At 44.0% G+C, this 13,995-nt stretch overlaps 1 protein-coding gene across 2 annotated transcripts in view; it reads right to left on the reverse strand.

The window, feature by feature from the left end:
* Nucleotides 1-673: 673 nt before the first annotated feature.
* Nucleotides 674-13,995, reverse strand: part of SLC16A14 (solute carrier family 16 member 14) — a 67,058-nt gene continuing 53,736 nt past the window's right edge. For both annotated transcript variants that reach the window (XM_069727862.1, XM_069727863.1), the window contains exon 7: nucleotides 674-2,229. In XM_069727862.1, coding sequence (XP_069583963.1) covers nucleotides 2,078-2,229 — 152 coding nt within the window. In that variant the 3' untranslated portion in view covers nucleotides 674-2,077. The remainder of the gene's footprint in view (nucleotides 2,230-13,995) is intronic.

A 13,995-nucleotide genomic window follows, 5' to 3' on the forward strand; every position in this document is an offset into this window, starting at 1 on the left:
AAAACTGATAGGTAACAGCTTTTACAAAGTGAGGAAAAGCAAACTCAACTTCTACGTAAAACTTTACAATATAAAAGAGTATCAAGTTACATGCCAAATTTAGTCACTTTGCAAATACTTTGCTTTACCAAAAGGGGTTGTCTGGACCCAACAAAAACTATACAGGTGGGCATGGATGTGTTAAAAAAGTTATCAGACTCGATTGAGCTCTAACAACTTGGCAGCTCTAGGAGGGTTTTATTGATATTCTTGGTATCTGTACTTGCCTTCACCCCCAATCTCTGAGGTCTGTATCCCTGGGCCCCACTACATTACCTGCCTCCTAATTACTCTCATTTTGGTCACTCCTTTCCATTCTTTGCTTGTCTTTAAAGATTGTACTGTTTGTACAAAATGCTCACGGTGGCTCAGTGGTTAGCAGTGCAGCCTTGCAGCGATGGAGGTCTGGGTTCATATCCCACCGAGGACATCTGCAAGGAGTTTGTATGTTCTCTCCGTGTTTGTGTGGGTTTCCTCCGGGTTCTATGTTTCCCTCCCACATTCCAAAGACATACTGATCGGGAATTTAGATTGTGAGCCCAAACGGGGACAGCGATAATGTCTGTAAAGCGCTGCGGAATATGTTAGCGCTATATAAAAACAAAAAATTATTATTATACTATTATTTTGTAAAAAAAAAAAAAAAAAGAAAAATTCTTGTGTTCTAAAAACCCTCTGCGTGGGGAATTTGTTTGTTCTCTTAACAATATTTTTTTTCTGTAAACTTCCAGTAATAAGAAAAATAATCTAAGTTTTGCATACTCATATATCCGGGTCAGGCCACAGGACTGGGTTGTGCATCATCAGAGACAAATCCAATGATGTGAATGTAATCCAATGACTGCAGCAGCCAATCACAGGCCTGAGCGATCAGGTGGCCCAAGAAACTGACGTTATTGCTTCCAGTTCCGATGTAGACCACCAGAACGGCCTGGCAGGATTCATGAGGTTACAGCAGAAGAGTTTGCCTTAATTTCGTATTTTTAACACATTCATACAGTCTGTAAAAACTTTTGTTGAGGCATATCACCCCTTTAAACAGCCCCATTTTGATACAAAGTTAAATATCTTAGGCTTCCTATTACTAGAGGGCATTATGGAGGTTTAAATACAGGTAGAATTCAGACTTAAGTGAAACACGGTTCTGTGTATGGACCATGATGTATGGACTGGCCACGGATCTACTGACCCAATCTCAGCCTCACATACGCCTATGAGGCAGTTGAGAACGGGTCAGTTGACCAGCGGTCAGTCTGTACACTGACCAGGTTTCACAGATGTCTGAATTCGGCATTACACAGATCTCTAAAGTCACATGCCTGACAACAATGCAGCGATAGACCGCTGTCTGTTTCCAAGGGCAACCAGAAGGATTTCAAAAGAAGCTTTACCTATTTATGTGAACAGAGAAAAAGACAATACAAAATAAATAAAACAAACCACTCATTAGATCTGTACTATAAAAGCGGAATTACGCTTCACGTGATTTTCACTTTGTGCTTCTCTATTTTATACAGTAGAACTTGTAATCCGTCTTCTATAAAATCACCTTCGGTAATGGCATCCGGTTATATTTCAGCTTGATAATAACCACCAATGAGTAAAGTGAGGCAATTTCTTAAAATAAAAAATGTGTCCATTATCATATAAAAATATGTTTTGCAAACAGTAATTCTCTGCACTTGTCATCGTATAATCCGGACATATCCTAACCATAAATCCCCACACTTGTCCTTGACCCTGTGATCGCCCTGTGAACCGAGCTTCCAGCTTTAGATTTGGCTTAGACTGTGAATATGCATAATAGTAAGCGGTGTCTGAATGAGCAGCCACAGTTTATCAGTGCACCGAACATGATATATCTGTAATGGCCTCTCTTTCAGAAGGTACAAGGTGTCCATGCAGAAAGACACAATATGGCGGCCTTCTAGAACTACAGGTATGAGGGGCGTTGGTCCCGCACTTGTCCCGTTTCGCTTGGTGCAGTATTTACTGGCAATGATGTCTGTTTTTGGCAATGATACTGGTTGCCTCACTTTCAGACTTCATGGTTCTCTACAGGTTTTTCACTCATTTTCTTATTTGGTTGTAGGCAAGGCTCCAGTAACAAACAGATAATTCCCAACATGTAGAGCAAGCCACACACGTAGAACGAGTAGTCGTATTTCTGTGTGATGTCAAAAATCCAGCCTATAGGAGACAAATTAGATGTTACATTTATACAATAAGTTACTGAATTCCTTCATACCAATTCACATTGCATTACAATGAAACAGATTCCAAATCGATGGAAATCAATAAAAATAAAAAAAATGCAGTGGATGGTTTTGCAAACCGGATCCATCAATCCAGAGGGCCCATAGTTTTTCAAATTTAGTGATAGCATTTCTCTTTAACCCTGCTGTTTTGCTCGCATTTACTATACACTTGTAGTGTTCCGGGTCATAGTGACACTCTAACTCCATTTTTTTTAATACTTTTTGCTTACTAGACTGTTTGTGAACATGTTTGGTAGTAAAAAAAAAAGAAAAATGAACTAGAAATTTTTTTTTTTTTTATTATGAAAAAACAGATCCATCCAATGAGCAAAATGAAAATAGAAAACTACACATATTTTGTAAAAAAAAAACAAAAAAAACAATCAAATCAAACATTTTGTGATAAAAAATTAAAGATAATAAACTTTACAATGTGAATATATTTACATGATCATATAAATTTACGGATTCTTGCATGAAAAACAATACACATGATTTTTGCATAGAAATGTTTTACAGCCAGAACATGTTATACTCGTCTTGTTGTCACAAGTAGAAGGGCAATAGCTGCATCTTTTTCTTTTGATGCCGGAAGAGGCCATGGGGGTAGAAGCACACAGCTGCTCTACAAAGAAACTGAAAGGTAACATGTCTGGGCTAGCATATGTGTACTGATAAGAGCAGAGAAGATAAGAACCCTTCTGAAAACAAGCAGATAAGCCAGGAAGACAGACTTACTTAGCAAAAAAAAATTATTTGCAAGACTTTACAGCTCAGCTTTACAAAAAAAACGTCTTAGACAGCGCGTTCTAAGCAGTCCGTTCTGCGCATAATATACACGTGTAGTGCACACCTAGTGATCTCTCCGGATGCACTCTACATTTTAGAATAGACTGCGCACCAAAAATAATCAATATAAAGCCATTTTTATGGTGCGCAGATCTCAATGCATACCCCCGGTAGAGGGCATGTACGACCCCATTGAAATAATTTAGGAAATAAATCAATTGATATACAATAGTAGATGCAATAAATAGACCCAACTGAGGTTATAACTCCTTTATTTCACTGAAAATATGGCCTTACAGCTGTAAAAAACGATGTCGGGTCACTATGACCAGAACACAACAAGTGTAACTTTTTGCGTGTAGCAAAAAGTAAACAAAAAAAAAAAAACTCATAGGTAGGTCCCCCCAAATGAGGAAAAGTCAAGGAGTCTCAAGTTTTAAAGACTTACAGAAAAAAATCTACAGGGCCGCAAAAAGTCTGTTAGGGTCACTATGACCCGAACAGAACAGCAGGGTTAAATAAATGTATCTTTCCACAGTTAACAACCAGTTAATCTTATTTATGATTTTTTCAATTGTGTGAATCTGGCTTGTTATCCAACATTGAGCCATTCCTTGCCATATACAACATTCATAAAACTGCAATTTTACCATATTCATAGGTGGTCAGGTCTTCACGCATATGCATAACAAGGGTGTTGTGTCTATTTGTACTAGATAGAGTCTATGTATAATGTCCAGTAGTACACCCTTCCAAAAGGGCTCTAGTTTAGGGAAAGACCAAAGCATATGTAATAAGTTGGCTGAGTTTATCTTACATATAGCACATAGAGAATGTGATCTACGGTAAATCCAATTTCAGATAGAAATTGAGGTGTTCTATAGACACATAACAGAGAGTCTATGAGAGTCACTTAAGGATAATAGAGGAATCTTACTGCTTTGTATTATCACCCTTTGAGTAATTCCCCCTCCTTGGTAAAGACCATACAAATTTGCAGTAGATGAAAAAGGCCCATATGTCTGGAACCATATGGTGAATTAAAACAAACAAACAAAAACTATACGCAGGAGGGTAGCAGGAGCAAAATATGAGCAGAAACTGGCCACTTTTTATGAGGCGACAGGTCCTATTTTATCTTTTCTCTATGCACTCTTTTGCAGAATCCAAAGCATGCTGCATAGGGGGCTAGTCTGACCCTTACAGTTGAAACTAGAAGTTTACATACACTATATAAAATGGCACATATGAATGTTTTTCTCAATATCTGACATGAAATCAAAATAAACCTTTCCCGTTTTAGGTCAATTAGGATTACCATAATTATTAATATTTGCCAAGTGCCAGAATAATGAGAGAGAGAGAAAGATTTAAGACATTTTTATTACTGCAAAATCAAAAGTTTAATAATAATAATTTTATTTATATAGCGCCAACATATTCCGCAGCGCTTTACAAATTAGAGAGGGGACTTGTACAGACAATAGACATTACAGCATAACAGAAATCACAGTTCGAAATAGATACTAAGAGGAATGAGGGCCCTGCTCGCAAGCTTACAAACTATGAGGAAAAGGGGAGACACGAGAGGTGGATGATAACAATTGCTTTAGTTATTCGGACCAGCCATAGTGTAAGGCTATGTGCACAAGTAGGTTCGGGTCCCTGCGGGTTCTCCCGCAGCAGATTTGATAAATCTTCAGGGCAAAACCGCTGCAGTTATCCCTGCAGATTTATCACGTTTTGTCTTGCAGTTTCCGCTGCCGGTTTTACTCCTGCACTGGTTTTACTATTGATGCTGCATATGCAGCGTCAATAGTAATGTAAAAAAAAAAAAAGGGTTATACTCACTCACCCTCTGACGTCCCGATCTCCTCGGTGCTGCAGGCGGCGGTCCGGTTCCAAAGATGCTGTGCGAGAACGACCTTCGTGACGTCACAGTCATGTGACCGCGACGTCACCGCAGGTCCTGCTCGCATAGCAACCTGAGACCGGACGGCCGTGTGCAGCGCTGAGAGGTGAGTATATCATTATTTTTTATTTAAATTTTTTTATTTTACCACAAATATGGTTCCCAGGGCCTGGAGGAGAGTCTCCTCTCCTCCACCCCGGGTAGCAACCGCACATTATCCGCTTACTTCCCGCAATGGTGGGCACAGCCCCATGCAGGAAGTAAGCGGATCAATGCATTCCTCTGTGCAGAATTGCTGCGATTCTGCACAAAGAAGTGACATGCTGCGGGTTGTAAACCGCTGCGTTTCTGTAAGGTTTTTCCCGCAGCATGTGCACAGCGGTTTGCGGTTTCCCATTGGTTTACATGTTTACTGTAAACGCAATGGAAACTGCATCAAAATCGCTGCAGTTCCGTAGTAAAAACAGCAACGTGTGCACATAGCCTAAGGCTCGGGTGTTCATGTAAAGCTGCATGAACCAGTTAACTGTCTAAGTATGTAACAGTATAGACACAGAGGGCTATTAACTGCATAAAGTGTATGAGAACATGATACGAGGAACCTGATTATGTTTTATTTTTTTCATGATATGCCACACAGGCATCGTTAGGTTAATGTGTTGAGGCGGTAGGCCAATCTGAACAAATGAGTTTTTAGGGCACACTTAAAACTGTGGGGATTGGGGATTAATCGTATTAACCTAGGTAGTGCATTCCAAAGAATCGGCGCAGCACGTGTAAAGTCTTGGAGACGGGAGTGGGAGGTTCTGATTATTGAGGATGCTAACCTGAGGTCATTAGCGGAGCAGAGGGAATGGGTAGGGTGGTAGACTGAGACCAGAGAGGAGATGTAGGGTGGTGCTGAGCAATGGAGTGCTTTGTGGATGAGGGTAGTAGTTTTGTACTGGATTCTTGAGTGGATGGGTAACCAGTGTAATGATTGGCACAAGGTAGAGGCATCGGTGTAACGGTTGGTGAGGAATATAATCCTGGCTGCAGCATTCAGGACACATTGGAGCGGGGAGAGTTTGGTAAGAGGGGGGCCGATTAGTAGAGAGTTACAATAGTCCAGACGAGAATGAATAAGTGAAACAGTAAGAGTTTCTCCAGAGTCGAAAGTAAGAAAAGGGCGAATTCTAGAAATGTTTTTGAGGTGCAGATAAGAAGAGCGAGCCAGTGAACGGATGTGGGGGGTGAATGAAAGCTCGGAATCAAGGATGACCCCAAGGCAGCGGGCATGTTGCTCTGGAGTAATGGTGGAACCGCACACGGATATGGCAATGTCAGTCAAAGGTCGGTTAGTAGAGGGAGCGAACACGAGGAGTTCAGTTTTTGACAGGTTCAGTTTCAGATAGAGGGAGGACATAATGTTAGAGACAGCAGTAAGACAATCACTGGTGTTTTCTAAAAAGGTCGGCGTGATAACAGGTTTATATACATTTTATTATTATTTGGAACCATTGCACTTAAACTGAATATCTTGGGTCAAACGTTTGGGATTTCCTTCCACAATCTTCTCACAATAGTTGGTTGGAATTTGGGCCCATTCCTCCTGACAAAACTGGTGCAACTAATCCAGGTTTGTAGGTCGCCTTGCTCGCACCGGCCTTTTCAGTTTTGCCCATATATTTTCAGTAGGATTGAGATCAGGACTTTGTCATGGCCACTCCAAAACATTGACTTTGTTATTCTTAAGCCACTTTATTACCTTTTTGGCAGTATACTTCGGGTCATTGTCCATTTGGAAAACCCATTTCCGCCCAAGCTTTAACTTCCTGGCTGATGTCTTGAGATGTTGCTTCAGTATTGCCATATAATCTTCTTTACTCATGATGCTGTTACAGAAGCCCCCAGCACCAAGAATTTATGCAGTATATGTATGTATAATAGTTTCCATGTGAAATGCATCAGTCCACAGGCTGCACCCCTGGACAAGATATTCTCTTTCTGACCTCCCCCCACCTTTTTAATTCCCACAGTAAATACCAGCAGGCTCCGGCCCCCTGCGGCTATTGTAATGTATGTCTGGCCAGCTGTTTTCCTATTGGCCTGCCCTGTGTATCTGTGTCTTATATTCTGTGTGCTGTAAAGGGTGTTCTTAGACTGGAAATACGTAGAGAAGCAGTCAGCTTTTATATGCTCTCATGTAATCAAGAAATTCCTGCCAGCGCCCTTCATTCAGAATCTAGGAAAAGCAGATTGGACCTCCTGAAACACGGGGTGGTACTGAAAGAGGTACCCCAGTATTATGAAAGGTAATTCAGTACCACAATGGACATAGAGGTCAGCGCACATACAGTGACCTGGCAATAACCCAAAAAACAAGAACGAGCTCTGAGACGTGGGAACTCTGTTGACCGCAATCCCTAATCCTCTCAAACCACACTAAAGGCAGCCGTGGATTGCGCCTAACGCTCCCTATGCAACTCGGCACGGCCTGAGAAACTAGCTAGCCTGAAGATAGAAAATAAGCCTACCTTGCCTCAGAGAAATACCCCAAAGGAAAAGGCAGCCCCCACATATAATGACTGTGAGTTAAGATGAAAAGACAAACGTAGAGATGAAATAGATTTAGCAAAGTGAGGCCCAACTTTCTGAACAGAGCGAGGATAGTAAAGGTAACTTTGCGGTCAACACAAAACCCTACAAAAACCACGCAAAGGGGGCAAAAAGACCCTCCGTACCGAACTAACGGCACGGAGGTACACCCTCTGCGTCCCAGAGCTTCCAGCAAGCAGTAAAAAACAAATTGACAAGCTGGACAGAAAAAAACAGCAAACAAATAGCAAAGAGGAACTTAGCTATGCAGAGCAGCAGGCCACAGGAACGATCCAGGAGGAAACAGGTCCAATACTAGAACATTGACTGGAAGCCAGGATCAAAGCACTAGGTGGAGTTAAATAAAGCAGCACCTAACGACTTCACCACATTACCTGAGGAAGGAAACTCAGAAGCCGCAGTACCACTTTCCTCCACCAACGGAAGCTCACAGAGAGAGCCAGCCGAAGTACCACTTGTGACCACAGGAGGGAGCTCTGCCACAGCATTCACAACAGTACTCCCCCCTTGAGGAGGGGTCACCGAACCCTCACCAGAGCTCCCAGGACGACCAGGATGAGCCATATGAAAGGCACGAACAAGATCGGGAGCATGGACATCAGAGGCAAAGACCCAGGAATTATCTTCCTGAGCATAACCCTTCCACTTAACCAGATACTGGAGTTTCCGCCTTGAAACACGAGAATCCAAAATCTTCTCCACAATATACTCCAACTCCCCCTCCACCAAAACTGGGGCAGGAGGATCAACAGATGGAACCATAGGTGCCACGTATCTCCGCAACAATGACCTATGGAATACGTTATGTATGGAAAAAGAATCTGGAAGGGTCAGACGAAAAGACACAGGATTAAGAACCTCAGAAATCCTATACGGACCAATAAAACGAGGTTTAAACTTAGGAGAGGAAACCTTCATAGGAATATGACGAGAAGATAACCAAACCAAGTCCCCAACCCGAAGTCGGGGACCCACACAGCGTCTGCGATTAGCGAAACGTTGAGCCTTCTCCTGGGACAAAGTCAAATTGTCCACTACATGAGTCCAAATCTGCTGCAACCTGTCCACCACAGTATCCACACCAGGACAGTCCGAAGACTCAACCTGCCCTGAAGAGAAACGAGGATGGAACCCAGAGTTGCAGAAAAACGGTGAAACCAAGGTAGCCGAGCTGGCCCGATTATTAAGGGCGAACTCAGCCAAAGGCAAAAAGGACACCCAGTCATCCTGATCAGCAGAAACAAAGCATCTCAGATATGTTTCCAAGGTCTGATTGGTTCGTTCGGTCTGGCCATTAGTCTGAGGATGGAAAGCCGAGGAAAAAGACAAGTCAATGCCCATCCTACCACAAAAGGCTCGCCAAAACCTCGAAACAAACTGGGAACCTCTGTCAGAAATGATATTCTCTGGAATGCCATGTAAACGAACCACATGCTGGAAAAACAATGGCACCAAATCAGAGGAGGAAGGCAATTTAGACAAGGGTACCAAATGGACCATCTTAGAGAAGCGATCACAGACCACCCAAATGACTGACATCTTTTGAGAGACGGGAAGATCTGAAATAAAATCCATAGAGATATGTGTCCAAGGCCTCTTCGGGACCGGCAAGGGCAAAAGCAACCCACTGGCACGAGAACAGCAGGGCTTAGCCCGAGCACAAATCCCACAGGACTGCACAAAAGTACGCACATCCCGCGACAGAGATGGCCACCAAAAGGATCTAGCCACTAACTCTCTGGTACCAAAGATTCCAGGATAACCAGCCAACACCGAACAATGAACCTCAGAGATAACTTTATTTGTCCACCTATCAGGGACAAACAGTTTCTCCGCTGGGCAACGATCAGGTTTATTAGCCTGAAATTTTTGCAGCACCCGCCGCAAATCAGGGGAGATGGCAGACACAATTACTCCCTCTTTGAGGATACCCGCCGGCTCAGATACACCTGGAGAGTCGGGCACAAAACACCTAGACAGAGCATCCGCCTTCACATTTTTAAAGCCCGGAAGGTATGAAATCACAAAGTCAAAACGGGCAAAAAACAACGACCAACGAGCTTGTCTAGGATTCGACCGCTTGGCGGACTCGAGATAAGTCAAGTTCTTATGATCAGTCAAGACCACCACGCGATGCTTAGCTCCTTCAAGCCAATGACGCCACTCCTCGAATGCCCACTTCATGGCCAGCAACTCTCGATTGAACACATCATAATTTCGCTCAGCAGGCGAAAACTTCCTGGAAAAGAAGGCGCATGGTTTCATCACCGAGCAATCAAAACTTCTCTGCGACAAAACAGCCCCTGCTCCAATCTCAGAAGCATCAACCTCGACCTGGAACGGAAGCGAAACATCTGGTTGACACAACACAGGGGCAGAAGAAAAACGACGCTTCAACTCTTGAAAAGCTTCCACCGCAGCAGAAGACCAATTGACCACATCAGCACCTTTCTTGGTCAAATCGGTCAATGGTTTAGCAATACTAGAAAAATTGCAGATGAAGCGACGATAAAAATTAGCAAAGCCCAGGAACTTTTGCAGACTTTTCAGAGATGTCGGCTGAGTCCAATTATGGATGGCTTGGACCTTAACAGGGTCCATCTCGATAGTAGAAGGGGAAAAGATGAACCCCAAAAATGAAACCTTCTGAACACCAAAGAGACACTTTGATCCCTTCACAAACAAAGAATTAGCACGCAGGACCTGAAACACCGTTCTGACCTGCTTCACATGGGACTCCCAATCATCCGAGAAGATCAAAATGTCATCTAAGTACACAATCAGGAATTTATCCCGGTACTCTCGGAAGATGTCATACATAAAGGACTGAAACACTGATGGAGCATTGGCAAGTCCGAATGGCATTACTAGATACTCAAAATGGCCCTCGGGCGTATTAAATGCAGTTTTCTCTCATCGCCTCGCTTAATACGCACAAGATTATACGCACCACGAAGATCTATCTTGGTGAACCAACTAGCCCCCTTAATCCGAGCAAACAAATCAGATAACAATGGCAAGGGGTACTGAAATTTAACCGTGATCTTATTTAGAAGGCGGTAATCTATACAAGGTCTCAGTGAACCATCCTTCTTGGCTACAAAAAAGAACCCTGCTCCTAATGGCGACGATGACGGGCGAATATGCCCCTTCTCCAAAGACTCCTTCACATAACTCCGCATAGCGGCGTGCTCAAGCACAGATAAAGTAAACAGTCGACCTTTTGGGAATTTACTACCAGGAATCAAATCGATAGCACAATCAAAATCCCTATGCGGAGGTAGGGTATCGGACTTGGGCTCATCAAATAAATCCCGGTAATCAGACAAGAACTCAGGAACCTCAGAAGGGGTGGATGACGAAATAGTCAGAAATGGGACATCACCATGTACCCCCTGACAACCCCAGCTGGACACAGACATGGATTTCCAATCTAATACTGGATTATGGACTTGTAGCCATGGCAACCCCAACACGACCACATCATGCAGATTATGCAACACCAGAAAGCGAATAACCTCCTGATGTGCAGGAGCCATGCACATGGTCAGCTGGGTCCAGTACTGAGGCTTATTCTTGGCCAAAGGCGTAGCATCAATTCCTCTCAATGGAATAGGACACTGCAAGGGCTCCAAGAAAAACCCACAACGCCTAGCATACTCCAAGTCCATCAAATTCAGAGCAGCGCCTGAGTCCACAAATGCCATGACAGAATACGATGACAAAGAGCAGATCAAGGTAACAGACAGAAGAAATTTTGACTGTACCGTACCAATGGTGGCAGACCTAGCGAACAGCTTAGTGCGCTTAGGACAATCAGAGATAGCATGAGTGGAATCACCACAGTAGAAACACAGCCCATTCAGACGTCTGTGTTCTTGCCGTTCAACTCTGGTCAAAGTCCTATCGCACTGCATAGGCTCAGGTTTAAGCTCAGGTAATACCGCCAAATGGTGCACAGATTTACGCTCGCGCAAGCGTCGACCGATCTGAATGGCCAAAGACATAGACTCATTCAGACCAGCAGGCATAGGAAATCCCACCATGACATCCTTAAGGGCTTCAGAGAGACCTTTTCTGAAAATAGCTGCGAGCGCAGCTTCATTCCACTGAGTGAGTACGGACCACTTTCTAAATTTCTGACAATATACCTCTATTTCATCCTGACCCTGACACAGAGCCAGCAAATTCCTCTCTGCCTGATCCACAGAATTAGGCTCATCGTACAGCAATCCGAGCGCCAGGAAAAATGCATCGATATTACTTAATGCAGGATCTCCTGACGCAAGAGAAAATGCCCAGTCCTGAGGGTCGCCACGCAAAAAAGAAATAACGATCCTAACTTGTTGAACTGGGTCACCAGAGGAGCGAGGTTTCAAAGCCAGAAATAGTTTACAATTATTTTTGAAACTCAGAAATTTAGTTCTATCTCCAAAAAACAAATCAGGAATAGGAATTCTCGGTTCTAACATAGAATTATGAACCACAAAGTCTTGAATACTTTGTACTCTTGCCGTGAGCTGATCCACACATGAAGACAGACCTTTAATGTCCATTGCTACACCTGTGTCCTGAACCACCCAAATGTCTAGGGAAAAAAAAGGCAAAACACAGTGCAAAGAAAAAAAAAATGGTCTCAGAACTTCTTTTTTCCCTCTATTGGGAATCATTAGTACTTTTGGCTTCCAGTACTGTTATGAAAGGTAATTCAGTACCACAATGGACATAGAGGTCAGCGCACATACAGTGACCTGGCAATAACCCAAAAAACAAGAACGAGCTCTGAGACGTGGGAACTCTGTTGACCGCAATTCCTAATCCTCTCAAACCACACTAAAGGCAGCCCTGGATTGCGCCTAACGCTCCCTATGCAACTCGGCACGGCCTGAGAAACTAGCTAGCCTGAAGATAGAAAATAAGCCTACCTTGCCTCAGAGAAATACCCCAAAGGAAAAGGCAGCCCCCACATATAATGACTGTGAGTTAAGATGAAAAGACAAACGTAGAGATGAAATAGATTTAGCAAAGTGAGGCCCAACTTTCTGAACAGAGCGAGGATAGTAAAGGTAACTTTGCGGTCAACACAAAACCCTACAAAAACCACGCAAAGGGGGCAAAAAGACCCTCCGTACCGAACTAACGGCACGGAGGTACACCCTCTGCGTCCCAGAGCTTCCAGCAAGCAGTAAAAAACAAATTGACAAGCTGGACAGAAAAAAACAGCAAACAAATAGCAAAGAGGAACTTAGCTATGCAGAGCAGCAGGCCACAGGAACGATCCAGGAGGAAACAGGTCCAATACTAGAACATTGACTGGAAGCCAGGATCAAAGCACTAGGTGGAGTTAAATAAAGCAGCACCTAACGACTTCACCACATCACCTGAGGAAGGAAACTCAGAAGCCGCAGTACCACTTTCCTCCACCAACGGAAGCTCACAGAGAGAACCAGCCGAAGTACCACTTGTGACCACAGGAGGGAGCTCTGCCACAGAATTCACAACACCCCAGCTTGGTAGACCACGTTACACTGGTGGCAGCAGTGGGATGTGATATGCCTTCTACAGGAGGAAAGGAATGAATGGAAGACAACTACCAGAAGTTAAAGAGGACTACATTAAAAGATCTGGTGGAAGCCCGAGGGTTAATCGCCAGCAACAAAACAAAAGCGGATTTGATAGCAGCCATCATGGAACACGACAGTGCAGCGCCCCCCAATGTGAACGTGGAGGAGACTGAATTCCAGAGGGAGGTAAAGAACAGACTGGCGTTCTATGGCCCAAACCCTGCAGTAGAGATTATACGAGAGGTGATGGCTGATGTGCGTACTGATCTGAAGGAAGAGATGGCCAAGCGGACCAGGATAGAGCTAACCAAGATGGAGATGGCAGAGCGGACCAAAGTGGAGCTGGCCAAGATGGAGATGGCAGAGCGGAGAGAGGAGAGTCAGCGAGCAAGGGGAGCTCTGGCCTCCGCCCAGGTACCTTCAACCATAAGCCACAAAAAGATCCAGTATAATGCCTTCCGACAGTTGGGGGAGGCAGAGGAAGACATTGATGGCTGTCTGCAGGACTTTGAGCGGCAGTGTGCCCTTCATCAAGTGAAGCCGGAGGAACTGGTTCAGATTCTGGCCAGCAAGCTGACAGGCCGGGCAGCGGATGCCTATCGCACGGTACCCGATGAGGACTGTATGGACTATGAGCAGATCAAAGAAGTGATCTTGGCCCGGTATGCACTGACACCAGAGGCATACCGCCAAAAGTTCAGCGGACTTATAAAACGAGTAACCGATACCCACGCTGAATGGGCCTGTAAATTACGGCGGTCACTGCTACAGCGGGTACAAGGGAGCCAAGCAACCACTAAGGAGGACGTCCTCCAGCTCTTCTTGTTAGAACGAT

The sequence above is a fragment of the Ranitomeya imitator genome, chromosome 5, assembly GCF_032444005.1.
Source record: "Ranitomeya imitator isolate aRanImi1 chromosome 5, aRanImi1.pri, whole genome shotgun sequence".
Lineage (NCBI taxonomy): Eukaryota > Metazoa > Chordata > Amphibia > Anura > Dendrobatidae > Ranitomeya > Ranitomeya imitator.